General features: G+C 58.0%; 1 protein-coding gene across 1 annotated transcript; it reads left to right on the top strand.

The window, feature by feature from the left end:
* The first annotated feature begins 974 nt into the window (after positions 1–974).
* Positions 975–24,513, top strand: THRA (thyroid hormone receptor alpha). The gene is made up of 9 exons (XM_025280184.3): positions 975–1,190; positions 12,098–12,450; positions 14,842–14,909; positions 15,451–15,551; positions 17,454–17,601; positions 18,235–18,440; positions 19,425–19,571; positions 20,154–20,412; positions 21,042–24,513. The coding sequence occupies exons 2-9, from the start codon at positions 12,398–12,400 to the stop codon at positions 21,290–21,292; spliced, it is 1,233 nt and encodes a 410-aa protein (XP_025135969.1). The 5' UTR covers positions 975–1,190; positions 12,098–12,397; the 3' UTR covers positions 21,293–24,513.
* The last annotated feature ends 70 nt before the right edge of the window (positions 24,514–24,583 follow it).

The raw sequence follows: 24,583 nt of genomic DNA, 5'->3' as shown, positions 1-24,583 counted from the left end.
AAGGGGCTCTGGCGTCACCGGGTTGGTTTTATGTCCACGAATGCAGGTGTGTGTGTGTGTGTGTGTGCGTGCACGCGTATGAGAGGTGGGGCTGGCATGATGGAGACCTCTCCTTTGGGGAAGGGGGATCTATTTTTTCGCAGCCCACCCTTCTCTCTGGACTGGCCCTGTACATTTGGATGGGGAGGGGCAAAAGTGGAAGGAAAACCCACTGTCCTGAAGCTGACAGTTAAGGGGGGTAGGGCAAGCCTCGCCCCCTCCCCAGCTCAGAAAGAGCACCAGATTGTCGAGGAAATGACTGGTGGCAGTGAATAGAAAAAGCCTACATTGGAGGAGGGTGACATTTGAAAGGGGAGGCAGTGGATCAGGCAGGTAATGATGTTAAAAATGAGCCTGCAAGGGAGATAATGGGGAAGCATACCCCCAAAAGGATTAAAAACACAGGATGGTTTAATTTAAGAGGACCCCAGGGGTCACGTGCTCAATCCTCGAATTGTAAGGTTGAGGAAGCTTGTTACCTAGAGAGGTGGTGATTTGCTCAAGGTCATACAGTGAGTTACTGGCAGAAAAGGGACCCGAACTCAAAACAAACTCTAAACCGTCTGCGGTTTGGTGTTTAGACTTTCTCCCGGACTTCTAAAGTGCAGGCGGCTCGGCTCGCCGATGTGCCCTTCTCCATCCTCGTGGTGCCACCCCCCAACCCCCCAATTCTTGCAGCAAGCGAAGGCTATGTTTTAAATGACATCTCTTCCAAAATATGTCACCAAGCACCACTCCTGCCGGAGCCGCCTGGAGTGGGGCGGGCGAATGCGGGTCGGGAGGGGGCAGAGGCGGCCGAGGGGCGGCCGGGCGGCTGGCCGGGGTCCCAGGGCGCGGCGGGGGGCGGGGGGCGGGGGCCGGCGGCGGCGAGGCGGCCTGCAGGGAGCAGCCGCGAGCCGGCTGGGCGCGCCGAGCCCGAGCCCCTGCCAGAGCGGGGCGGGGGAGGGAGGAGCCAAGAGCGGCCGCCGCCTCTGCCGGAGGAGCCGCGGGGCCGCCACACTCGCCCCCCGCCCCCCCGCGCTCACTCGCACTCACACCCGGGCGCAGGAGGCGGGCGGCCCGGGCCCCACCGGCCCCCCATGGACGCCCCCGCCACGGGGCGCTGAGACCCCCGCGTCGCTGCCCAGCCCGGTCCAGCGCGCCACGCCGAGGTAAGGGGGAGGGAGCGAGGGGGCATTAATATGCAAATGCCTCGCGATTGATTATGCAAAGCCGCGGGGCTCTCTGGCCAGCTCCCAGGCGGGCTGGGGGCGTCCGGGGGGTACCCGCGGCCAGCCTCAGCCTTCCCGGGCGCCCCAGTGACCCTGTCACTGGCCGGGAGCTTGCAGCTTCAACGCCATGGGGAAGGGAGGCGTTGCTGGGAGGTCGGTGGGCCCCGGGGTTCGCCGGCGGAGATGGCGTCCGGGCCTCCCCCTCGAGGGCCCGCCCGGCCTCTGTCCGGCCCGTCCGCTGCGCATTCCCGGGCCCGGCCCCGCTGCCGGCCGCCGGAGCTCCCCCGCCCGCCGCGCCGCGGTTTGTTTACGGTGCGCTGGAGGCCTGCCCCCCCAGCTCCCACCCCCAGCCTCCCAGGCCGAGGCCGAGTGGCGTTTGCAAGGCTACCTCCAGCAGCGGAGGGCGGTAGGAGTGGGGTGGGAGGTGGGCTTGCCCGGGCCCCAGGAGAAGAAAGTCCCCCCCCCCCCACTTCACTCGCCTCCCCAATTGAACATGGCTCTCTGGTTGCAACACAACTAATTGCAAAAACGCGGCTGGGGGTGTGTGTGTGTGTGTGTGTGTGTGTGTGTGTGTGTGTGTGTGTGTTGGGGGGTGTATCTGAGGGTCCCTGGATAATTAGGGGAGTTGCAAGCCAGGGTGGTTGGGGAAGAGAGGGAGGAATAGGCCCGTGTTGTGTGCCACCCGCTTCCCTCCCCTTGCAACGTGTCTCTGGTGCCCCTTCTCTGCCTGGGGCCCTCCCTTGTCCAGTGTGAAGGTAAAGCCTGCGGGATGGGGGTTATAGAGGCAATGGAGAGAGCCTCCCGTTTTCCGGGGGAGGGGGGTTTGGCGGGGGTGGAGGTCTGGAGGTCGCAGAAGGAAAACCAGTGGGATGGGAGCCCACCCCTCAATGCTGGCTCAGGCCCCAGGAAGGGGAGGGATATAGGGGGCTGTGGTCCAAGATGAGGGGGAAGCAAATGTGCCATGCAGACACAGAGATATGCCCACACACACGGCCACATGCACACCCAGGGACACCCAGGCAGACTCAAGGACAGGAACTGCTGGACACACCCACATGGGGACAAGGGAAGAGGCACGCTGCCACTGCACAGGGGAGCTCAGAAGGGTGGGACACACCCACGGGAGACCAACCCTTGCACAGGCATAGGGTCACGGGGAGATGCTCTCATACACAACAAGGAGGAGTCGCTGTCACCCACACAGAAAAAGTCACTATCGCCTGCATGCATGAACGCAGAGCAATTGCACACAGCCACACATTACAAAAGACCCTGTCACTCACAGGCACACACGAGCTCGCATGAGCCCAGTCACACAGGCATCATCGCCTTGCCGTGACAGTCGCTGTCACTCGGTCAAACGCAAACGCAGTTGCACATCAACACACATATACACAACTCAGCAACAAGTATTTTCCTGGACTCTTACTGTGGCTTTCTGAGGTGCTGTGTACCACACAAAAAAGACCCTGCTCCCATAATGGTGGAAGGCACGCAGTCACTATAGATAACATTCTCTGTCTCTTTCCCTTGTCATCCCACCCCCTAGATGGTGAGCTCCTTGAGACCCAGGAGAATCACTGGAATTGCTCTGGATCCCACCCAGAGCTGAGCATAGGAAGTGCTCCGTAATCCTTTTTAATTCATTGACTGTGGGAACTCTGGACACAGGTGCAGGCATCTGCACACAGTCCCAGGGGCTCAGGTGCAGGAGGCACTCAGAAGGTTCAGGACCACGCAGTCACAGGCCTACAACCCCCATGCACACACTAGCTGTGCGGCCAGGCACACCCCTAGATGTACACGCAGTCGTAGACTTTTCCCCTCAAGCTTCCTCCTGCCTTCTTTTTCCAGGCTTTTTTTATTTTTTTGAGGGACAGGAAAATCAGAGCAAAGAGTAAGGGGGAGGGGGTTCTAGAGGGCTGAGTCACGCACGTGAAGCAATGTTAGGTGACTTCAGGAGCTGGGATGACCCTGGCTGCTGGGGGGGAGGGAGTCTTGGGGAGACCTGCCTCCTAGGGAGCAGCCCCCACCCCCACCCCAAAAGCAGATAACCTCAGCCCCTGCTGGGCTCGTTGGTCTGGGCCATTACTGGGGATGCTCACCGGCCTCCCCCCACTAACTCCCACCGAGTTCTTGCCTCCCACCCGGAGTCTGGCCCCTTTTCTCAGCTCTGCCCTCCTGTCTAAACTTGGAAGCCTCCCTTAGGAGGCCGTAAGCTGGTGAGTGTCTGGGTGAGTGCTGTGTATTTTTGACTTGGAATTTTGCTCCACCACCGTCTCCAGTGCTCTGTCTCGCTTGTGTCTCTTCTCTCTCCCCTTGTTTCTCCACCAGTCTGTAACTCCCTCTCACCCTGTCCCTATCCACCCCCCTCGTTGACCCCTGTTCTGGTGTCCGTTTCTGCCACAGCCTCCATGCTCGGAGCTGGGAACCGGCAGTGATGTTCTCCATTCTTCTCCAGTTGCTAGTACTCAGACCCCGCCCCTCGGCCTGCCTGCCCTGCCTCTGGGGTCAGCGAGAGGTTGGGGTGGGGGGCGGGGGGCTCAGCTGGCTGCTCAGGACATCCTGCACTTCCTCAGCCCTGCAGCTGCGGCCAGCAAGTTTGGGGGGCTGAGCATAGGGGGAGAAGAGAAGGGGTCAACCACTGCCCACGCTCATTTCTCAGGCTGGTGGGCTCAGCCTGGGTGGAAGGTCTGGGTGGGCAAGCCACGGAAGGTTAGCAGAAGCTCTTTCCACACCGACCCACTGGAAAATAATCGCCGCCCCCCCCCTCCCCGCCCAGGGGCAGTGGCGGGAGTTGGCAGGACCCAGCCGAGCAGGACTCACAATGGCCTTTCTCCACATCCCTGGCAGCTGAGACCCACCTCAGAGATGCCCAACAGCTGTGTCCGCTTTGCCCAGCCTCTGAGCCTGGTTCTGAGGGTACAGCTGCCCAGACTTTGTGTGGGGCTGTGTGAGGCCCTCTCCCATGGGTTGGCCCTTCACTTTGGGCTGGCAGGGTGGGTAGTTCTTCCAGAGAGGAAATCTGAGCAGGGGGCACTTACCATTTCTGGCCATGCTCCCCTCTAACTGTGGTCTGGACAATGGATGAGGAGGTACTGGCACGGATTCCACCCTGGAGAGTCCATGGCTGCTACAAAAAGGGAAACTGAGGCTGGGTCACAGGGAACACATAGCTGGATGAAAGAACAAGGTATTGTTCCTCTGACAGGTGGTATGCTGTAATGGTTAAAAACAGGGATATACATGTGCATATATATATGTATACATATACACACACATGTGTATATATATGTAGGAGCTAGAGTGCCTGGGTTTGAATCCCAGCTCTGCCCCTGGCAGTCGTGTAATCCTGGACAAGCAATTTAACCTCTCCTTTGCCTTATCTGTAAATTGAGGATGGTAATACCGACCTCATTTGGTTTTTTGAGGATTACAGCCGTCAGAATATATAAAATGCTTTTAAAAAGTGCCTGGTGCGCAAGCACTGCATGTGTTAGCTGTTACAGCAAGGAAATCTGTGGGTCTGGGGTCCCCTGGATTTCTTGGAGAAGCTTGGTGGAGAATTGGATCTCCTGGACATTACAGGCATGAGGTGGGGTTGGTAGGGATAGTGGGTCCCTAATCTCCAGCCTCCTTGTCACCTCTGCACGACACCTCTCTCTCTCCCACCAGGAGTTTGGGCAGCCTGGAGCCCCTCTGCCACCACTGTGCTTTCCTCCGATCCTCACCTTATTTAGCTGCTTCTTAAAGGAGCCCTAGGTATCGCAGCCTGGGACACACCTCCCCAGTTAGGGACAAATGCACGAATATTTGGGCATCGCTGCATCTCTGTTGGGACAAGTCTGAGCACTGGGAGTGTGGGAGAGGAAAAACAAGGAAAGCAGGCTCCTCTCCACAACCCCTCTCACTTCTTATGTGTGGAGTAAGTCACCCTTCCTCTCTCCTGGGGACCCAAAATCTCAGCTACCTACCATCGATCTATCATTCAGGACCCACCCTTGGCTGACAGATTCCCCACCCCTGCACAGAGGGGACATTAGTGTGGAGGGTGGGGGCAGAGCATAAGAAGGGTGTTGGGTGCAGCCCCTGGGGGTCCAGTGTGTAACTTGGGTTGCCTCTTATCCTCTGTGAATCTGGTGATGAAACTCTTCTCTCCGCCCTCCATCCCTTTTATGCAGCTCCCCCAAGACAATATGCGATATGCCCTGTGGTGGGCCACTGGGGAGCCTCTGGAGTGGGGGCGCCAATCTCAACCCTAGTTCTCATGGCTGCAAAGGTGCTTGGGGGACTTTTTGCCTCGTGGGGAAGGGAGGCACGCATGACCATGGTGGGAAGACCACTGCCTGGGAGTTGGAGGCTGGGTTTTCACCACTTGCCAGTTGCTGACTTTGGGTTTAGGTTTTCGTAATCTGGAGACAGGGATGCCCACCTTGTGCGGAGTGAGGGCAAATAACACAGCGTGAGATGGCACCTGTAGTCAGCCCCTGTTGCGAGCTGTCACGGCCAACAAGGCCTGTGGAGTCTCGTCTCTTCCCAGGGTCTGGGACGCTGCAGGGTGGGTGGGGGACACAGAGGCCGCTTGGAACCAGAGACCGTTCTCAGGCTCTCACAGAGGCGGCTGGGGCTGGTGGAGAGAGGACCGTGTGGTTCTCAGGCATGTGGTGTTGCTTGCCCTCCTCCCTGGCAGGCCACGGCTGGGGCACCAAAGGGGGGCCACCCTGTGGCATGCCGGGCTGTGAGGTGGTCCACAGGGAGGTGTCAGGAGTTCTCTGGGCAGACAAGGGGAGCAAGATGGAACTCACCGGTGCCCAGAAAATGCTATCTTTGCTCCCCTGCTTTGGAGGCAGGCACCCAGTCTGGGCACGGGGACTGGGGTTAAAGGTTAGGGCCAAGAGCACGCCTCTAGCACTGGCACAGAGCGGCGGGACTGGACCCAGCCCCCAAGCCTCTTCTTCCTCCTCGCTTCCTCTTGTAGGGAGGAGATGAGCTCTTGGCTTCCAGAGCCGCCTGTTTCATTTTCTCTTTTACCCAGGCGCATGGGGCGTGGGCGAGGGAAGGGGAGTGCGTGGACCCCAGGCTTTAGTGGCTATCGGGCGTCTTGGTACACATCAGTGAGTGGGTGTGTTGTGCGCGCATCCATGTGCGCGCATTTTGTGCATGTGTGGGCCGGGGAGGGCTCTGACTCTCCGCTGGAATGGGGTACCGGAGCCGCGGCTCTGCGCATGCGGGGTGAGTGTGTGTGTCTGCACGTGTCCGTGTGTGTGCGGGCAGACTCGGCTGCATTTACTTGCTCGCTCTCGCCTGCTCTCTCTCTCTCCCTCCCCTCTCCCCCTCTCTCCCTTTCCCTCTCTCCCGCTCTCACACACACACACACACACAATTTTCAGTCTCTCCTCCCTTTCCTCATTCCCTCCCTCTTCTCCCAGCTCCTCTCTCCCCGCTTCCCTCTCAGTCCCTCCCCCACCAACCCTGCCTGTGCCTGTTCGTCTTGGCTGGGGGCTATCTCTGCCTCTCTGGGGGTGCCTGGGAGAACATCCCCGCTTTTCGTTTCCCCTCGATCATTCCCTTCCCTCCTGGGTAGAGCTCTCCAGGGCTCGCAGACTCCTCTGTGCCACCTCCTCCCTGGAAGAGGGGAGTGGGGAAAGGAGGACCCCAGCCCTGTGCCCATGATGCCATCTGCAGTGAGCGCCTTGGCCCCGTGACATTCATGCCTCCAGCCTTCAGCTGCCCCAGCTCCCAGCTCCGATTACCCACTGGCTGCTGGGGGGGTGGGGGCAGGGAGAGTGTGCTCAGCCTGGGGGTGCTCCTAACTCTGCCTTCTTGGCTATTTGGATCTCCCTCTCCATTCCTTGTGGGGAGTGGGGGTGGTATGGAGATCTGTGGGTTGGCAGGGAAGGGGCTGAGCTCTTGAGCAGGAGCTGTGGGCCCCACCATCATCAGTAGGCGTGGCAGGGGGTGTGGAGGTGAGCCCCACACCTGGGTGCCCACCTTGCTGCCTGACAGGAGCTGGCCTGGGGTGGGAGGAGGTGCAGGAGAGCAGCAGGTGGGTGAGGTTATGGTGGGGGTGGGCGGAAGCCCAACAGTCTTTGATGTTCCTACTGGGCATCTGGCCCAAGTCAAGGCTACTGTTTATGTCTTTCTGTCTCTGACCTGCAGGGGGGAATTTCCTGTTATATTCTTTTGGGGTAGAGGATCCTTTTGTTTAAGTAACCAATCTCCCCCTTATATCCCCCACCCCCATCTCCCATTAGCCTCCAAGGCCCCAGAGTGGCTCAGGAGATCCGACGTCAGGGGTCACTGCCCTTGAGCTCCAGAATCCCTTCTCATGGGGGCCCTGTGAGAGTCCACGGAAGGCTGCTGCCTTCCCCTGGCCCCTCCTGCTTGCCAAGCTGGTGCCTGCATCTGTGTACTCCTCTGCCATCACACACCTGCCAAATAGCACCTCCCTTCCCGCCTTCACCCCTCCTCTCCCTCCCAGCACTGGGATAACAGGGAGTTGGGTGGGGCAGCCCCCCCCGCCCCCCCCCCAAGTCCATACCTGAGAGTAGCAGAGTGGGGGATCTGGGAAAGGAGATAAAGATCCCAGCCCTGAGAGGCACCCAGCCCTCAACCTGGGGGCCGGTGTTGCTTCTGCAACCTCCGCCGTCGCCAGAACCCCCGGGGGCTGTTGGTGTCTGTGGCTGCCCATGGGAGCCCACGTTGGCACAGGCGGTCATGTCTGCACACAGATGCCTGTGTTTGCCTGTGCATGCCCGCGCGTGTGTCTGGTGTGTGTGTGTTTGTGTGTGGGCTGCAGTGGCCACCTGGGCCTCTTAGCATCACCCTTGTTGGCCCCCATGGTGTGCAGTCAGGGCATCAGTGCCAGATAATTGGGAGTGGGGGTGAAGAATCTACCCCCCACCCTAGCAGCAGGCAAAGGGGAAGGGGAGAGGGAGGTGCGAACCTCCCCACAGCACTATTAATAGCCCACATGCCAGGCCACCAAGAACCAGCTGTCACCGTGGAAACCATTTCTGCTCTGCCCTCCCCCCAGCCTGCGTGAGGTGGGAATTGGGCGGGGCACCGAGCACCCCCCACCCATCTTCCTTTGTTACCTTTCTCTCTGTGTCTCCTCCCCTCCTCTGTCCTTCTGTCTCCCCCACCCTTCTCTCCCCACCCCCACCTCCCTGCCGCCTTTCTTCTTCTCCATCTACTTCATTGTCAGCCCTGCCTCTACCCCAGTCTCGGCCCATCTCTTTGTCCTTGTCCCTCCTCATCTTCCCTCTCCTCTCCCCCTTCGTCCCTTTCACCCTTCTCCTCCTCCTCTTTCTCCCCTTTTCTCAGCCCCCCTCTCTCTATGTCCTTCCCTCTGCTTGGCAAGGAGGAGGGCTGGGCTTCCCTTAGTGCATTAAGGACAAAGTTCAGGGGCCCTGACAGGTAGGGCCAAAGCCAAGAGTAGACCCAGAGGAGACTGGTGTGGAGACCTGGGGGCTCGATCTGGGGGCAGAGAGTCCCCCCTCTGGCAGCCTTAGGCATCCTTCCAGGGATTCCCTTGGGTCCACAGGACTGCAGAGTGGGACAGTCCCTGCAGTGGGGACCTGGCATGGTGCCTGTGGATGCTGCATTGGCCTCTTGTCTCTGTCCCCCCATCCCAGAAGCACTTAAGCTTAATGAAATGTTTCCCCCTCCACGGGCGCCTTGCCCACACTGCCACCAGGCAGCTCTTATCTGACAAAGAGGAAGTGGGTGGCCAGGCCTCCGACAGGTGGGCCTTGCCTCCCGGCTGTCCAGCCTCCTCTGCAGCATGGCTCCAGCCCCCCGGCTGTCCAGCCTGCTCTGCAGCATGGCTCCAGGGGCCTGAGCCTCTTCCTCTGCAGGTCTGTGCCCGGCAGGCACTTGGGGAACTGACAGGATTCCAGGAGGAGGGGCGAGAGGCTGCCCTTCAGGGTGGGTGTCCCCGCCTCACTTCCCCGTGGACTTTCATCTGCCCACGGCCAACGCAGGCCTGGCCCACGTGCCGTGTGCCTCCCTGCATGCTGGGCTCTCTGCCCGCTCTGTCGCCTCAGAGGCCCAGGTATGTCCTCAGAGAGACGACAAGGAGCCCTCAGGGGCTCCAGCCTCTAGCTAAGTGCCAGGCGAGGGTGCCCTGAGCGGCAAGGGCAGGACCTTGCTCCACTGCCCGCTGCCAGGGGCTCCGGGGAGCCTGGGTGGTACCAACAGGCAGCAGGCACTGGTCTGCTCAACGCCGCTCCCAGCAGGCACGTGCAAGCCCTTGGCAGTGCCCAGACACATTTGGAGTTAAGACTGGGCCTGGGAGGGGGAAGGGAAGATAAACATGGTGGCTTAGGTTGGCGCTGCCCCAGGTGTGCCCTGTAGGGGCAGGGGCAGGGGTGAGCGGGGAGGGGGTTCCTCCAGCTCTATGGCCTGGGAGGGAGCTGCCCACGCCATGCGCTGCCACCGGGATTCCCCGCCTTGCCTGGCCCACAGCTGTCGGTACCCATTCCTGCACACCCTGGCTGCCTTCACCTGCCCCCAGGGCCTGCTCCCCGGGGCTGCCCGTCTCTCCCTGTGCCCACTCCTGTGTCTGCCTCCTCCCCTGCCCGGGGGCGCCCAGGCCTCAGGCTGGCGAGTGGATTTTTCCAGCTTCTGTAAACAAGTGGTGGCGGCATGCCAGGTGGGCAGGAGCCAGGCTGTGCCAGCGCCGAGGCACAGTCTCGGGGGGAGGGGGACACAGGGAGACGCCCCACCCCTGGGGGGAGAGAGAGAGACATTCTGATGCAGACAGACAGACAGACCAAAGGAAGCTACATTGAGCAGAGAGACGTGGAAACAGAGGCAACAGAAAATAGCCCGCTATTGTCAGCCCCACCCCCACGGCTACCCTGGCCCCCCTACCCCTCAGCGCTCTGGCTGGAGCGGCAGGCCCCTGTGCCCAGGCTCTGGGCAACCCCACCCACTCCTTTTCTCCCCCACCTCCACCCCTTAGGGCTGGCTACGCCATTATAAATTTATAACAGGAATTTCTCCGCAAGCCAAGAAAAACTTGACCTACTTTCTTGACGGCTCCCTGGGCTAAGGCTCCCCGCTCTCACCCGCCCCCCCCCACCAGTGTCTCCTGTCCAGCCCCCAGTGCCCAGCTCTGGTCTATGGGGGTATCAAAGGCAGAATGGGCCACCCTTCTGTCCTCCTGCCCTGCTCCCCAGGATGGGGACTCACCCCAGTGCCCTGTCCCATGGCCCGGCCCTGCCCTGCCCAATGGCCTGACTTATCTCTCCCTTCCCCTCCCACCCTGACTCCTTATCAGTTCTTGGAGGTGGGGCTGAGGGGCAAAGCCTCTGCTGCAGCAGTTGCACTATGGAGGGATGAAGGGGTGTGTGCAGGGAGCTGCACCTTTTGTCCCCTTTCCTGTGCCCACACCTGCCTGTGTGGGCAGACACGGAGCGTCAGGTCTGCAGCCTGGGGTCAGCAGTGTGGCGTGGAGGGAATGGTTGGCCCAGGATGGCACTGCCCTAGACCCCAGGTAGCAGAACAAGGCCAGCGTTGGAGGCTGGCTGCTGACTAGCTGCGCCCACTTGAGTGAATGTTCAAGCTTTCTGAGGCTTCGTTTACTCACCTGCGAAGTTCTGATACCAGAGGGCACATACTCTCTGTGCCATTAACGGGGGTTATTTTCCATTCCCTGTTCCCTTGCCTTCCTGGTGGGTGGCAGCTCAGCTAAACCAATGGGGAAGGGGAAGCCTGGTCCTCAGACTGGGAAGTGTGATGTGGGACCTTGTATGGGAATCTCCTTGTGGGGCCAGGGTTGGGGAGTCATAACTGGGCCAGCAGCTGGGGGAGGGGGGCAGCTCTCTACTGTTTTCAGCGTCCTTCTTTATTGAGGCACTCAGGTGGGTGTTCAGGATTCCTGCATGCCACCTCTACAAATCACACTTCCTTGCCCAGTACACGCCGCCCCCCCCCCCCCCCGCCCCCTGGCGCCCTGTGCCTGGGCTCAAAGCTGCCCGTCTCTGGTGGCCTCTTGCCCTACAGTACTGATGAGTTTTAGGAAAACTTGGTGAGGGGGTTGGTAATAGCAGCTGATGTTTAATAGATGCATATTAAGGGCCAGGAACTTCCCAGGTGGTGCTAGTGGTAAAGAACTTGCCAATGCAGGAGACACAAGAGAGGCGAGTTCAATCTCTGGGTCAGGAAGATTCCCCTGGAGAGGGAAATGGCAACCCACTCCGGTATTCTTGCCTGGAGAATCCCATGGACAGAGGAGCCTGGCGGGCTACAGTCCATGGGGTCGCAAAGGGTCAGACACGAGTGCAAGGACTTAACACACACACAAGGGCCTCACTTGATTGTGAGGATTGAGACAAGGTACATGGATGACCTCATTCTTTCCCTCCATCCTTGTTCATGTCTGGAAATCAGGCTGTGGATCTCCAGTCTTGCCTGCTGTGTGGTGGTTATTTATTTTTTTGCCTGCTCTCTGTTGATTTGAATGGTTATCCTGGTCCTCTCCCTGTGCCTGCCCTCTGTGACTACCACCATCTCAGTATTTTCTTTTTCATGGTATTTATCTATTTGGCGTGCTCCAGCTCTTAGTGGTGGCGCACTGGGTCTCAGGTCTTCCTTGCGGTGTGCAGCAACTTCAGTTGTGGCTTGCGAACTCTTAGTTGCGGCCTGTGGGGTCCAGCTCCCTGACCAGGTATTGAACCTGGGCCCCCTGAATTGGGGGCGTGGAGTCTTAGCCACTGGAGCACCAGGGAAGCCCCCCCATCATCTCAATATGAGCCCCAAAATGTTGGTACCAAAGGAATCCTATTCGCCTAGCCCCACCATGGCACCGCCTTATCCCTGCCTCTCTCCTCTCTCTGCAGGGACCTCTGGACAGGACAAGATTCAGAAGTTACTCTTCCCACCCAGGACCCCTTTACAGACCCGGCTTGCTCCCCCACCCAGCCCTACCACCTGCCATTCCCTGGCCCCTTTCACCGCCTGCCCCCCTTGGGGCTCAGGGCATGGTGTGAAAGGCCAAGTGCTGAGGCGGGCACCATGGGTGCTGTGCCCTAGGGCCTGGGTGGCAGGGGGTGGGTGGCCTGTGGGTGTGCCGGGGGGGCCAGTGTGCCCACCCCAGTCTCTCGGCGTGCTGGAGGGCATCCTGGATGGAATTGAAGTGAATGGAACAGAAGCCAAGCAAGGTGGAGTGTGGGTCAGACCCAGAGGAGAGCAGGTAATGCATTCGGCAGCTACGTCGTGCCAACTCCTAGGCAGCAAGCAGGGTCACCTGGCTGGGCCCAAGAGAGCTGAGCTTGGGTCTTTTAAGTACCTCTGTGGCGGGGGCCAGGGTGGGGGCATGAGGCCAGCCAGCCTGCTGCCTACCTTTGCCCAGGAGATGAGGTCATGTTCCCATGTGGCAGGGAATTAGGCACCTGGATGGAGAGATGCCCATTCTAAAAGGGCGAGGTGATGTAGAGTAATTACAGGCGGCAGGCACATGGCCCCTCCCTGGATGGTGCTGGGCATCTCAAATCCTGCCCCCTCCCTGGTCCCCTGGGCCAGCCTTACCTGCATCTGTGGAATCCAAACAGCCTTGCCATTTGCAATCTTTCCTCCTCTCCCTACCAGCTCATTTACTTCTGACTGCCAGTGTGCGGTCCAGAAGCCATGGTGCCTGTTACATGACATTTCAGGGCACATGGTCCAGTAGCTGTTGGTCACAGCTCACGCTTATATTTGGAACCTATTGGGAGCCTCACAAGCTCTTCCTTGTTCATGGGCAAGGGCGGGCACTGCCATGGGGCTCCTCCCAGGAAGTGGAAGTGAATACCAGCTATGAAGATTTTGCTCCCACGTGGAGCAGACATCAGCCTTGCACACACAGCTAGGGATGGCTTACCTACCATCTGCAGTGCCTTTCAGGAGCCCAGAGGGTCTCTGCCTCTCCCATCGGCTCCAAGTAGCACAGAGCTCCGTCTCTGTTGGCATGGTGCCCTGGGAGCTGGGTACAGCCTGTGCCTATGGCCAGGGGAGGGTGGGGGATGGGTGCTCTGGGGAGCAGTGTGGCCGTTGCCTAGGAGACCAGATCCTGAGCCAGGAGGCTGGAGTCCTGGCCCAGCAAAGCCCTGGGGCCCAAGACTGGGTCCCTGGAAGGGTGGAGGAAGTGGATGGGGCTGGTGGTTGGGTAAGGGCAGTGGGGTATCCCCCTACCCAGTCCCCACCCCAGGGAACTCTGAAAAAGGTTTAGCCTGTCATTGCATAGCTTTCACTTACAGCCTCTGTACCTCGCTGCCCAGACTTCTTCTGTGGGTCTGGGAGAGTCTGCTCCTAACGCAGAGAAAGGCGGGAATGCCAGTTCCTGGTCCCCCCCAGGACTGCAGCCCCTCCCCGTAGCGTCCCCTCCCCCATGTCCTTGCGCCACCTTGTGGCTAGCCCTGGTACTGCACCCAGAGGCTGTAAGTCTGATTAATTGCAGAAGACCGCCAGCTCAGCTGGGGCCTCGGTAGCTAGGCGTTCCCCCATACCCACCCGTCCGGAGACAGGAAGCAGATCTGACCCTCGAACCGTTCTAGAAATTAGACAGGGGTAATCCCCAGGGTGTGTGGGACACAGCTATCTGTGACTGTGACCCTGGCCAAGGTCACTGTGTCAGTGTGTATCGGGCTCTGGAGGGAGGGTTCTGCAACATGCCACACACGGGGTGTGTGTGAGAGGTTATACAATCCGTGCATGCATGTAGAAGGCTTATGTAACCTGTGTGTGCCGAGGTTATGTAACACGTATGTGGAGAGGCTGGCCACATGCATGTGCAGTGGCTGAGGGCTGCTATAATACCTTATGTGGAGGGGCCCTGGGTCTTTGTTCTGGCTCTGACCCCGGCCCACTGTGTCAGCTGGCACCGGTGGGGCCTCAGTTTGCTGTTCTGTTAAACGGGGGCCGTGGACAGGGAGGCTTTGGGAGTCGCATCCTTTTCTCATGTCCTTGAGTCTAGGTTCTGGTGGTCCACTGTGGTTATCTAACGTGTGTGCATGAGCTGAAAATCAAGTGACATGCTCGCTGCTGGGAGGGGCGTGGTATTATTAGGTGCCTGTCTAGAGGGTTGTGAAACACGTGGGCATATCCTTGAGGTCGTATAACATTTGAGAAAGCCCTGAAAGTCATATCCACATAGATAATAGAGACTGCTGCTTACATACCATGCTTGGGTTTATACTGAAGGCAGCATAGTTGTTCATATGTGCTGGTATTATGCTGCATATATTTGTGTGTATTCTAAAGCTTATATAGTTTTAAGCATGTCCTAAAGATTCATGTCCTGAGATTCTTTCTGCATATGTGTCAAGTACTGAAGGCTTAAATATGTGGATGTTTTATAGATGATAGATGTTTACGGTTCTCTAATGTGTGTGTCAGTGTGTGTTGGGACCCTTGAACATGCTTGTGCCCCAGCCAAGCCCCTTATCTCTTGCTCAGATAGCTGGACCCTTCTCAGTTTTGTCAGCTGACCTGAAGGTGGGAGGTAGATGGAGGGAGTCAGGCCTGAGGCATGACCTCAGCCTGTTGGATGCAAAGAGGGGCTGCCCAAGGTCTGCTCTCTGATTCTACCCACTTTGCCCCTGTCCAGTACCAGGTCACCAGATGGAAAGCGAAAAAGAAAGAACGGCCAATGTTCCCTGAAAACCAGCATGTCAGGTGAGCCTGGCTGCGTGTGCCCTTCCTCCCCACCCTCAACCCCACCGAACCAGCAAAGGGCTCTTCTGGGGCCTGGGCTTGTACCGGCAGTTCCTGTGTCCTGTGGGAAGAGCCTCCTGGAGAGCTTGGGATGGACTTGTCTGGGTGAGAGGTGTGACGTGGAGCATGCCCCAGCCACTGAGGATGGAGTAGGTCAGAAAGGGCCTCTTCCCTCTCTTCTCCCATCACGCCCTTACCTGAGGTCCCCGAGATGAGCTGCTGCCGAGATTTGCTTCTCCTTCTCCTGTGTCCCCCTGCCCCTGGGATGCAGCAAGAGAGAAAAGCCCTAAAGGGGCAGTCAGAAGAACTGAATTCTCCATATTCTTAGGGAAGGGGATGAGCAAGATGACCTCTGATATGTCTCCAGGACTCTGCCTGGAGACAGAGAACCCTTCAGGGAGGCTGGGCAAGGGAGGAAAAGTTGGGGGATGGAGAGTCTCGAAGCCTCTCTGCTGGGGCCCCAAGCCATGCCTGCCTGCCTGCCTCCCTTCCTCCCTCCCAGGGTATATCCCTAGTTACCTGGACAAAGACGAGCAGTGTGTCGTATGTGGGGACAAGGCAACCGGTTATCACTACCGCTGCATCACTTGCGAGGGCTGCAAGGTATGGACCAGCCAGCTCCTGCCCCTCCCCCACCACCTGAGCCCCCCGTCTCGTTCCCTGTAAGTTAAGTCCCTCAGCACCTGGCCCGACAGACAGCTCTATAAACGTGTAACCTAAAGCCCACCTGTTTCATCGTCATTTCCCTTATTAATTCATTCATTCATTTGTTCATTCATAATCCCTGCTCTCCCACTCCTAGGCAAGAGGCCTCATCTCTCTGAGCCTCAGTTTCTTCATCTGTAAAATGGGTTAGGATAATGATAATACCTACCACATAGCATTGTTGGGAGAATTAAATGAGATAATGCACATCAAGTATTTAAAACAGTGCCAAACAGAAAAGAAGCACTCAACAAATGTCTGCTTCCATCCATCCACTCAGTGTATTAAGCGTCAGATGTGTAGTATCTGCCTTGACCTCAAGCTGCTCACAGCCTACCAGGGAAAGACTGAAAGCAATATCAGTGTTTTTGAAATCTGGTTCCTGGACCGCCTGTATTACTTGTTAAGTGCAGGTCCCCAGGCCTCATCCCAGCCCTACTCTACCAGAACATTTTGTGGTGGCTGCCAGGCATCTGCCTTGCAACAGGCTCCCCAGTTGCTTCCACTGCCCCCGAAAGGTTGAGAACCATTGCTCGGGAGGGGCACGGTGGAGCCCAGAGGAGAGGATGGCAGAGTCTCCCTGGGCAGAGGGGACAAGGCCGTAGACTTGGGGAGACTTAATTAGATCTCACTTTGGGCATTTCAACCTACGTGGTTTGTCTAGAGTCATCACCTCCTGAAAATATAAGACCTTTCAAGAAACAGAAAGATGAAGAATACATCAAGCCTTCAAGATCCTCTTTTCTTGGTGCCAGTCAAGCCAAGACCACCAGGAGTGGAGAGTCCCCCTGGCAGCATCACCAGCAGTATAGTGTAGAACAGGGAGTCTCACCCTCAAGGCCCTCTGAGTCCCAGTGGGTCATCCCCAAAGGATAGAGATGTCCTCCCACTCCTAGAGAGTCCAATGGTAGAGGTTTAGAGTGAGGCCCAGGAATCTGTATTTTTGATCGGTACTCTAGGTAGATTTTAATTGCACCCCAGAATCTGAGAGCTCAGACCTTGCGTCTCATACCTCAGGTCCAGTTCTGACCGTTTAGCCATATGACTTTGGGCAAATGGCTTAATCTCTCCAAGCTTCAGTTTCTTAGTTGGCAACATGGAGCTAGTAACAGTTCCTACCTCATGGGGTTGACACCAGCATTAAAGGTGATGATACATGAAAGAAAAGGTTTAGAAGCTCCTGGCTCAGAGTAAGTATGCAGCAGACATTAGCCCTTCATATTATTACTGCCATCTTGAGTCTTGAGGTTTTTTTCCTTTAAAGCAAAGATTAAACCCTGTATATAAAATTGAAAATTTTCTTTTCATACAAGTTCACACCCAATGCCTTTTCTTGATTTTTTTGACATTCTCCCCGCCCTCCACCATTTCATGAATTCCACCTGCATAGGTAACAGGCAGCGTGTATGAGAATGGTTTGGGGCCAGTGTTGTTTTTAGAGTTGTTTAGCAAGATGGAAACTCAGGTATTAATTGGATGTCCAAAGTGGCTGTTCCTTCAGGCCTCGTCATATTTCACACCCTCCCAGGCTCAAATCTCCTCTCCATGGTCACCATCCTTACCTCTGCCACCACCACCACTCCCCAGGTACCCCATAGGCAGTTGGGGGCTGCAGATGTGTGTTTCTAAGTCCTGGCAGAGCCCAGGTGATGCTGGGCTTGCTCTGTCCAGAGGATGCCAGGTCCCCTCACTAATTCCCCTAGCCCCCCACCGCCTGCCAGAGAGCTGCATGGTTGGTTCAGGAAGAGAAGATGGTGATCACACCATGCTCTGTCTCTCCCCTCCACGCCCCCACCCCAGGGCTTCTTTCGCCGCACAATCCAGAAGAACCTCCATCCCACCTACTCGTGCAAATACGACAGCTGCTGTGTCATTGACAAGATCACCCGCAATCAGTGCCAGCTGTGCCGTTTCAAGAAGTGCATCGCTGTGGGCATGGCCATGGACTGTAAGGGGATGGGTGGGGGAACCGGGCCAGGCAGCTGTAGGTGGGGGTGTGTGCAGATGGGGCAGCTCCCTTCCAGGGTACCCACAGGGCAGAGTGACCATCTGGGTCAGGCTGGTGACGGAATGAGTATTCAGAATCTTCAGGGAATTCAGCAGTCCATGCTGCCCTCATCTCAGAAGAAAAGGAAACAGAGGATTCCTCTATTGGCCCTGAGCACGGGCCCTGGTGCCTACCTGCCTTTCACCAGTCAAGGGTCTTCAGAGAGTTGTTGGGTAGAAATAAGTCCTGAGTACCCCACCATAACGCAGTATTTTTGACTACCAGGGAAGGCACTCCACTTCTCTGTGGGGTGAGAGAGGGCATCTTGTTAGCTAGGGACTGGATGGCTCAGTCTTCTGGTAACCACTGTCTCCCTTAGACCAGAACATGGTATCCTCTGGGTCAGCCCAGATCGGAGTTGATGTGGTCCCAGTGATTATCATGATCCAGGCTGTGCCACCTGACTACTAGGGAAGTCCTTTAGCCTCTCTTGGCCCTTCCCCTGAGTTTCTCCAACCTAAACACCAGGAAGAGTAGTTTCTGAGCAGGTGACAGAGTGTGCCATGCAAAGGGCATCGTGTCTGTTGTTGACAGTGGTTCTAGATGATTCGAAGCGGGTGGCCAAGCGCAAGCTGATTGAGCAGAACCGAGAGCGGCGACGGAAGGAGGAGATGATCCGATCACTGCAGCAGCGACCAGAGCCCACTCCTGAAGAGTGGGACCTGATCCATGTTGCCACGGAGGCCCATCGCAGCACGAATGCCCAGGGCAGCCATTGGAAGCAGAGGCGGAAATTCCTGGTAAGGAGAGAAGGGGCATGAGTGAGAGTGGCAGCCTGGTGGCCAGGAGAGGAGAGTGAATTCAGAGTCTTGCCTCCTCCAGGAAGCCTTCTTAGACTAATCCACCCCAAAGCTGCTAGTCTGCACAACTTGGCATTCTGATTTGTACACCTGTGTATGTGTCACTGCCTTTTCCATCTGATTGGGAGTTCCATGAGGGCAGGGCCTTGCCTCATCAAATTTCCAGTGAAGGGGGGAGGATCTCTCCTCTTTTTCTTGTCCACAGTGACTGGGAGGCAGGGGCAAGAACACAGTCATGGAACAGTATTTTGGGGAGCCTCCTGGGGGCCACGTGTTGTCTTGGGCCTTGGCAAAACTGAATGCCAAGGAAATGGTCAGCGTGGGAGGAGATGGACAGTTGGTTGTGTATGGTGGGGGAAGGCAGAGAACTCCTGATGGATGGAGTGCGTCAGCGGGTGAAACAGGACTCTGTAAGGAGCACCAGCTCTAAAACCAAGCACGTGTGTGTGTGTGTGTAACAGGGATCAAACTGCCTGGGTTCAAATCCTGTTTCCACCGCTTACTAGTCCCTCGACCTTGGGCTTATTACTTAGCTTCACTCTGTCTCAGTTTCCTCACCTGTGAAATGCGGTAAGTATAACATCAACTAATGGTGATAAATCATGGTGAGGATTAAATGAGATAATACGTGTAAAACACATGGCCTAATTCCTAGCTACGTATTAGTCAAATGTAGCTTCTGTTGTCATGACATTATGGTTACTGGTGCTACGATCCTTGTTCTTATTAGCCGTCTCGAAGCTCTGGTGCTAGTCTGTTCTCTGCTGCGAGGTGGGAGAAGCCCTAGGCCTGGGACACAGAGTCCCTAGGTGCAGTGGCCCCGCTTCCCCAAGCTGCCTTGGAGCTCCCCCTGGTGGGCAGGGAGCCTCAGTGAGTAGTTGAAAGGGGTCTGCAGCCCCAACTGACCCCCATCTCTCCCTCTAGCCGGATGACATCGGCCAGTCACCCATCGTCTCCATGCCAGACGGAGACAAGGTGGACCTTGAGGCCTTCAGCGAGTTTACCAAGATCATCACCCCGGCCATCACCCGTGTGGTGGACTTTGCCAAAAAACTGCCCATGTTCTCCGAGGTGAGTGATGGATGGGAGGAGAGACCTGGTGTCACACTGGAGGGAAGCCTTGGGCTGCTCCCCGGGTCACCCAGTCCCAGCTCATCCTTATCTGAAGCTCTCTGGACAGGGAGCAATTCCTATAGGTCAACACACCCAACACACACACATGCATGCACACTCGCATACACAGGGTGAGCTGATTCCTAAAGAACTAACAGGCTCTATGGGCCCGGCCCTGCACCCCCAGCCTCTCCCTGCCCAACTCCCCGCAAGTCTACGTGACCATCCTGACTTGAGATTCTTATTTTAAAGAGCACTAACTCTGTGGACCGGCTGCCCTACTGGCTTGAGACCTTGGCCACGTGGCCTAATTCTTTAAACCTCCCTTTGCTCATCTGCAGTGGGCATGGGGGTAATGACAGGACCTAACTCAGAGACCTAGTTGTGAGGCTTAGTGAGGCAAGGTAGGTCTGCCTCCCAGTGCAAGGGTAGCTGTCCAGAGCACGCGTTCCCAGTTGGTGGTGGCTTCGAAGTTCCCAGGGGCACCTTCAGGGGACACTCATGGGGAGGATCATGCTGAGCGTTCCTGTGACTCTGCAGCTGCCTTGCGAAGACCAGATCATCCTCCTGAAGGGGTGCTGCATGGAGATCATGTCCCTGCGGGCGGCTGTCCGCTATGACCCCGAGAGCGACACCCTGACGCTGAGCGGGGAGATGGCCGTCAAGCGGGAGCAGCTCAAGAATGGCGGCCTGGGTGTCGTCTCTGACGCCATCTTTGAACTGGGCAAGTCACTCTCTGCCTTTAACCTGGATGACACGGAAGTGGCTCTGCTGCAGGCTGTGCTGCTAATGTCAACAGGTACCTCGCCTGGCTGGGGGGCTCCAGAGCTTCCAGGGACCGAGAGCTTGGCTGGGCCCCAGGCTTGTCCTTCTTTAACCCCTCAGTCTCTCTGCTCCCCAAGCCCACCTCTCTGTCCCCCAAGCTTATCCCTGTCCCCAGGTCCATCCTCTGTCCACTGTCCCCTGCTTTGTCACCCATCCCCCTCTGTTCTTCTCTCCAGGCCCATCTCTAGCTTCCCACGCCCTCCTCTCCTATCCTGGCTTCATTTTTCACCTCTGCCCCACATCTGCTCTGTCTCTCATAGTCTCCTTTGTTCCCCACTCCTGACTTTGTTCCCATCCACCTTGCCTTCCCCTCCCTCCTCTGTTCTCAGAACCCCCGTCCCTGCCCCCAACCTCCTCCTACTCCTCCGCCCAACCCACCTCTCCACCCACTAGGCCTGCCTCATCTCCTCCTCTCCTCTCTTCCCAGGCCCACCTCTGACTCCTCTGTCTGCTTTACCTGCCCCCTCCACCGGCTTTGCCCTGCGGTTGCCCCCCACTTGCCCCCTGCCCCCGCAGAATGCATGTTTTTCTCCATTCTCCCCTAGCCTCTCAGCCTCTGCCCCGCCCCCACCCTCTCAGCCTCCTGCCCCTCCTTCCCTGCAGACCGCTCGGGCCTGCTGTGTGTGGACAAGATTGAGAAGAGTCAGGAGGCGTACCTGCTGGCGTTCGAGCACTACGTCAACCACCGCAAACACAACATTCCGCACTTCTGGCCCAAGCTGCTGATGAAGGTGACTGACCTCCGCATGATCGGGGCCTGCCACGCCAGCCGCTTCCTCCACATGAAAGTCGAGTGCCCCACCGAACTCTTCCCCCCACTCTTCCTCGAGGTCTTTGAGGATCAGGAAGTCTAAAGCCTCAGGCGGCCAGAGGGTGTGCGGAGCTGGTGGGGAGGAGCCTGGAGAGAAGGGGCAGAGCTGGGGGCTGAGGGAGACCCCCACACCTCTTCTCTCCTCCGTCTCATCCTTGGATAGATTCAGCTCCCCACACACCCCCCCACACTGCCCTGTCCCTCCTCAGAACCTCCAGCCCTGGGACAGGGCAAACAAATGAACTTGCCATGAAAAGGACAGTGTGGGAGGCGGGCGGGGGGACCGTGTCCTGCAGTTCCCAGGACCCTGTCCTCGGAGAAGGTAGGAGAAGGGAGGGAGAACTAAGAGCGGACAAGCCATCTTGACCGTAGGGGATAGAGGAATGTGGAGTGGGGGCAAAGGCCCTCACTCACCCCCTACACACACACAAGAGAGAGCCCCCTCGCCCAGTCTCTTGGCCTAGGTCCCCCCTCCAGGCTGAGGGCCTCTCTGCTTCCCCAGATGCCTGGTGCAAAGAAAGGCTTGGCTTGGCTCCTCCCCTGGAGGTTAAAAATTACAGTCATTCTAACTGCACTTTGGAAACCAGGCAAGGGGAGAAGATAAATGAAGAAATACTAGACAGAGGAAAAAAGAGCGAGCGACTGATAGAGAGATGATATTAAGTTATTAACTGAGGCTGGCCAGAGGGGAGGACCCCCCCTCCCACCCCCGAGCACTTTGAGAGCTGCCCCTCCTCCCCCCAAATCAGAGAGAACTGCCCCCCCATCCACGTCAGGTCCCCAAGGGTAGGGCTGCCATCAGAGCTGTGAGTTAATACAGCAGGGTCCTGGCCATGCCCCCTTGCCTTGCCCCTCCCTCTGTGCCCTTTGGCACCCCCCGCCCCAGTACTCCCTCTGCTCTCTGCCACTCGTGCCCGCTGAGTTCCATCTACCTCTCACTCTGGATGCCAGCTGGCCCCTCACCAGCCTGCCCTGCTGCCCGCACAGCTCCCCTTTCAAGTGCCCAGCCCCGGGGGCCTCTCCCTGTCACCCCCCTCCTCTTCTGCACCTTGGCACCCACACAGGAAAAACTGTGGCTCAAGCTCCCGCCCTCCTCACATCCTGCAGTATTAGCTACGATCCAGATGCTGCTGCCCCGGGGCGGGGGTGGGGGGGCAGCATGGGGGAGGCGAAAGGGGTGTGTGTGAGCTTCTCCCAGAACCTGCACACCCGCGGGCCCCTGTTCCCATCCGTCTGCTGGGTTCTCTCTAACCCTTGCCCTCCTTCTTTCCCACTCCCACTAGCACTACCCCAGAATCTGGGCGGGTGGGCCCCGGAATGGGGTGCTTAGATCAGTGGCACTTAGTCAAGGCCCTGGGGGAGAGCGAGGTTGGTGCTCCGCCTTTTTCCTTTGAAGCTCTTCAGGCCAGCCACCCCTGTGCCCCTGGGACCCCTTCCCCCTCTTCTTTTCTCTAATTCAGGGACTTTGGCTTGAGCCACCTCCCACCCTCCTGGTGAGGAGTGCTCTGTTGGTCTGCACTTGGGTGAGCTGCCCTCCTCCTCCCTTCTTTGCCAGTGCCCACTCCGCAGGGAAGAGAGGGAGGGAGGAGGTAGCCCTCTGAGGGTGGGGGAGGGGAGGGCGGGGAGGGACAGAGCAGACCGGAGGGCCCTGGGCTCAGGGCTGCATGTCGGCAGGGATGGATGGGTGGACATAGATGCCCCCGGAAGCCATGGGGAATGGGGCAGGGGGCGGGGGGAGGGGTGCCAGGGCTTCCTGCGCTTTGCACTATTGGGGCAAAATGTCTTAAGCAGTGGGGAACCTGCCACCCCACCCTGACCCTCAGCCTGCCACAGCCCCCTATACACATGCGCACACATGCGTGGACACACACACACACACACATGCACACGCACACGCACGGGAGGGCAGTGCTACGCTGCCCGCGGGCCATGTCCTTTCCCCCTGTTCAGGCGCTCCGCTGGGGCTGGAGGCCTGAAAGGCAGTGCACCTGTGCTTGCGCCTGCCCCGCCCCTCGGGCTCCTGGGCTGCCCGTGCCGTCTTTGTCTGTCTCAATCCCCATCTCTCTTCTGGGGTCCTGATTCCTGTATTATTCCAGTCCCATGGATAAGCCCTCTCATACCCTCCCCCCACCCCTGGGGGCCCAGTGGAATTCCTGACCTGTCTGCTGTCTCCCCGTCCCTGCATCCCCACCGCCACGTCTCCATTCCCATTCTCAGCCATGCACATGGTGGAGAAAAGGCCTCCAAAAGGCTTGGCCTCTTGCAGGCACTTGGGAAACCCTCCCTACCCACCCACCCCCGCCCAGTCATATGAGCTGTGATCCCCCACTCCTCTCCGTAACCCCTGACCCCTCCCCCCACTCTCAGTGAGGTGGGGTGTGTGTGTGTGTGTGTGTTTTTCTCTGTGTGAATGTGTGAGCAAGTACACGTGGTGGGGGAGGAGCTGGGGGACTCAGGAGTGCCACGCACCTGCTCTAGACGGGCAGCCAGCCGTCCCAGTCCCTGCTTTGGAAGTGGGGGACAGGGCCCTCTTCTGGGGGCCATTGGTGCTAATGAGGGGGATGGCCTTGATGTGGGTGCTCAGCCTGCCTTCCCCAGTATTGGCCCGGGGCGCTAGGGCAGGCAGAGTGGGGGCAGCAGGTGCAGTATTTGTGGGAGGAGGGGCTGCTGGGACAAGGAGGAGGGGGCCAGGCCAGGACAAGGGGGTGCCAGAGCCATGACCACTACCCCGCCCCCACCACCCGCCTCTCCATCTCAGTATTCCCCCTCCCATCACTCATAACACACATACCTCATCCAGCCTCCTCCCTGCTCAGACCTGGGGAGGGTGGGGGTGGAGGAGCCCCTACCCCTTCCTCTGGCGGCGGGTCTACAGGGCTGGGAGAGGGCGGGGCGTGTGACACAGACACCGTCCAGAAGGGGGACAGCAACTCCTGCCCTGGGAGCTCCTGGGTGGGAGGAGGGGGACACTTCCCTGCAGGCGCTACTGAATGTATGAGAAGCTGGTGCTGGGGTGGGGGGAGGGGGGCTGTGGCCAGAAACAGGGAAGGCGGTAGGTCCCTTCCCCAGGGAGGGGTTGGGGCCAGTAGGGGTGACCTGGGGGCTCCTACTCCTGCCCCACGTTGACAATCAGTGTGTCTGTTATGTGCGATTTTTCACCCCGTTGTGTTTTGGGTCAGGATTTTAAAGAAAGATATTTTTATGGTAATTGTTGCTCGTCTATTTTACTATATATTTATGTAATAAATATATGATGAAAATAACCCCCTTGGGCACCCCCCCCCCTTAGACTTGCGTGCTGTTTCCCTGTATCCTCCCATCTGCTGGCAGAGTA

Source organism: Bubalus bubalis, chromosome 3 (genome assembly GCF_019923935.1).
Source record: "Bubalus bubalis isolate 160015118507 breed Murrah chromosome 3, NDDB_SH_1, whole genome shotgun sequence".
NCBI classification, from domain to species: domain Eukaryota; kingdom Metazoa; phylum Chordata; class Mammalia; order Artiodactyla; family Bovidae; genus Bubalus; species Bubalus bubalis.
This window is presented reverse-complemented; position numbering and strand designations above follow the sequence as displayed.

What these genes read in the sequence shown, in the direction of transcription:
- THRA (XM_025280184.3), top strand. Translation starts at nt 12,398, where the DNA reads ATGGAACAGAAGCCAAGCAAGGTGGAGTGTGGGTCAGACCCAGAGGAG. An exon ending in TCAGACCCAGAGGAGAGCAG is followed by an intron (nt 12,451 to 14,841) that starts GTAATGCATTCG and finishes GCCCCTGTCCAG; the next exon opens with TACCAGGTCACCAGATGGAA. An exon ending in AGCAGAGGCGGAAATTCCTG is followed by an intron (nt 18,441 to 19,424) that starts GTAAGGAGAGAA and finishes CTCTCCCTCTAG; the next exon opens with CCGGATGACATCGGCCAGTC.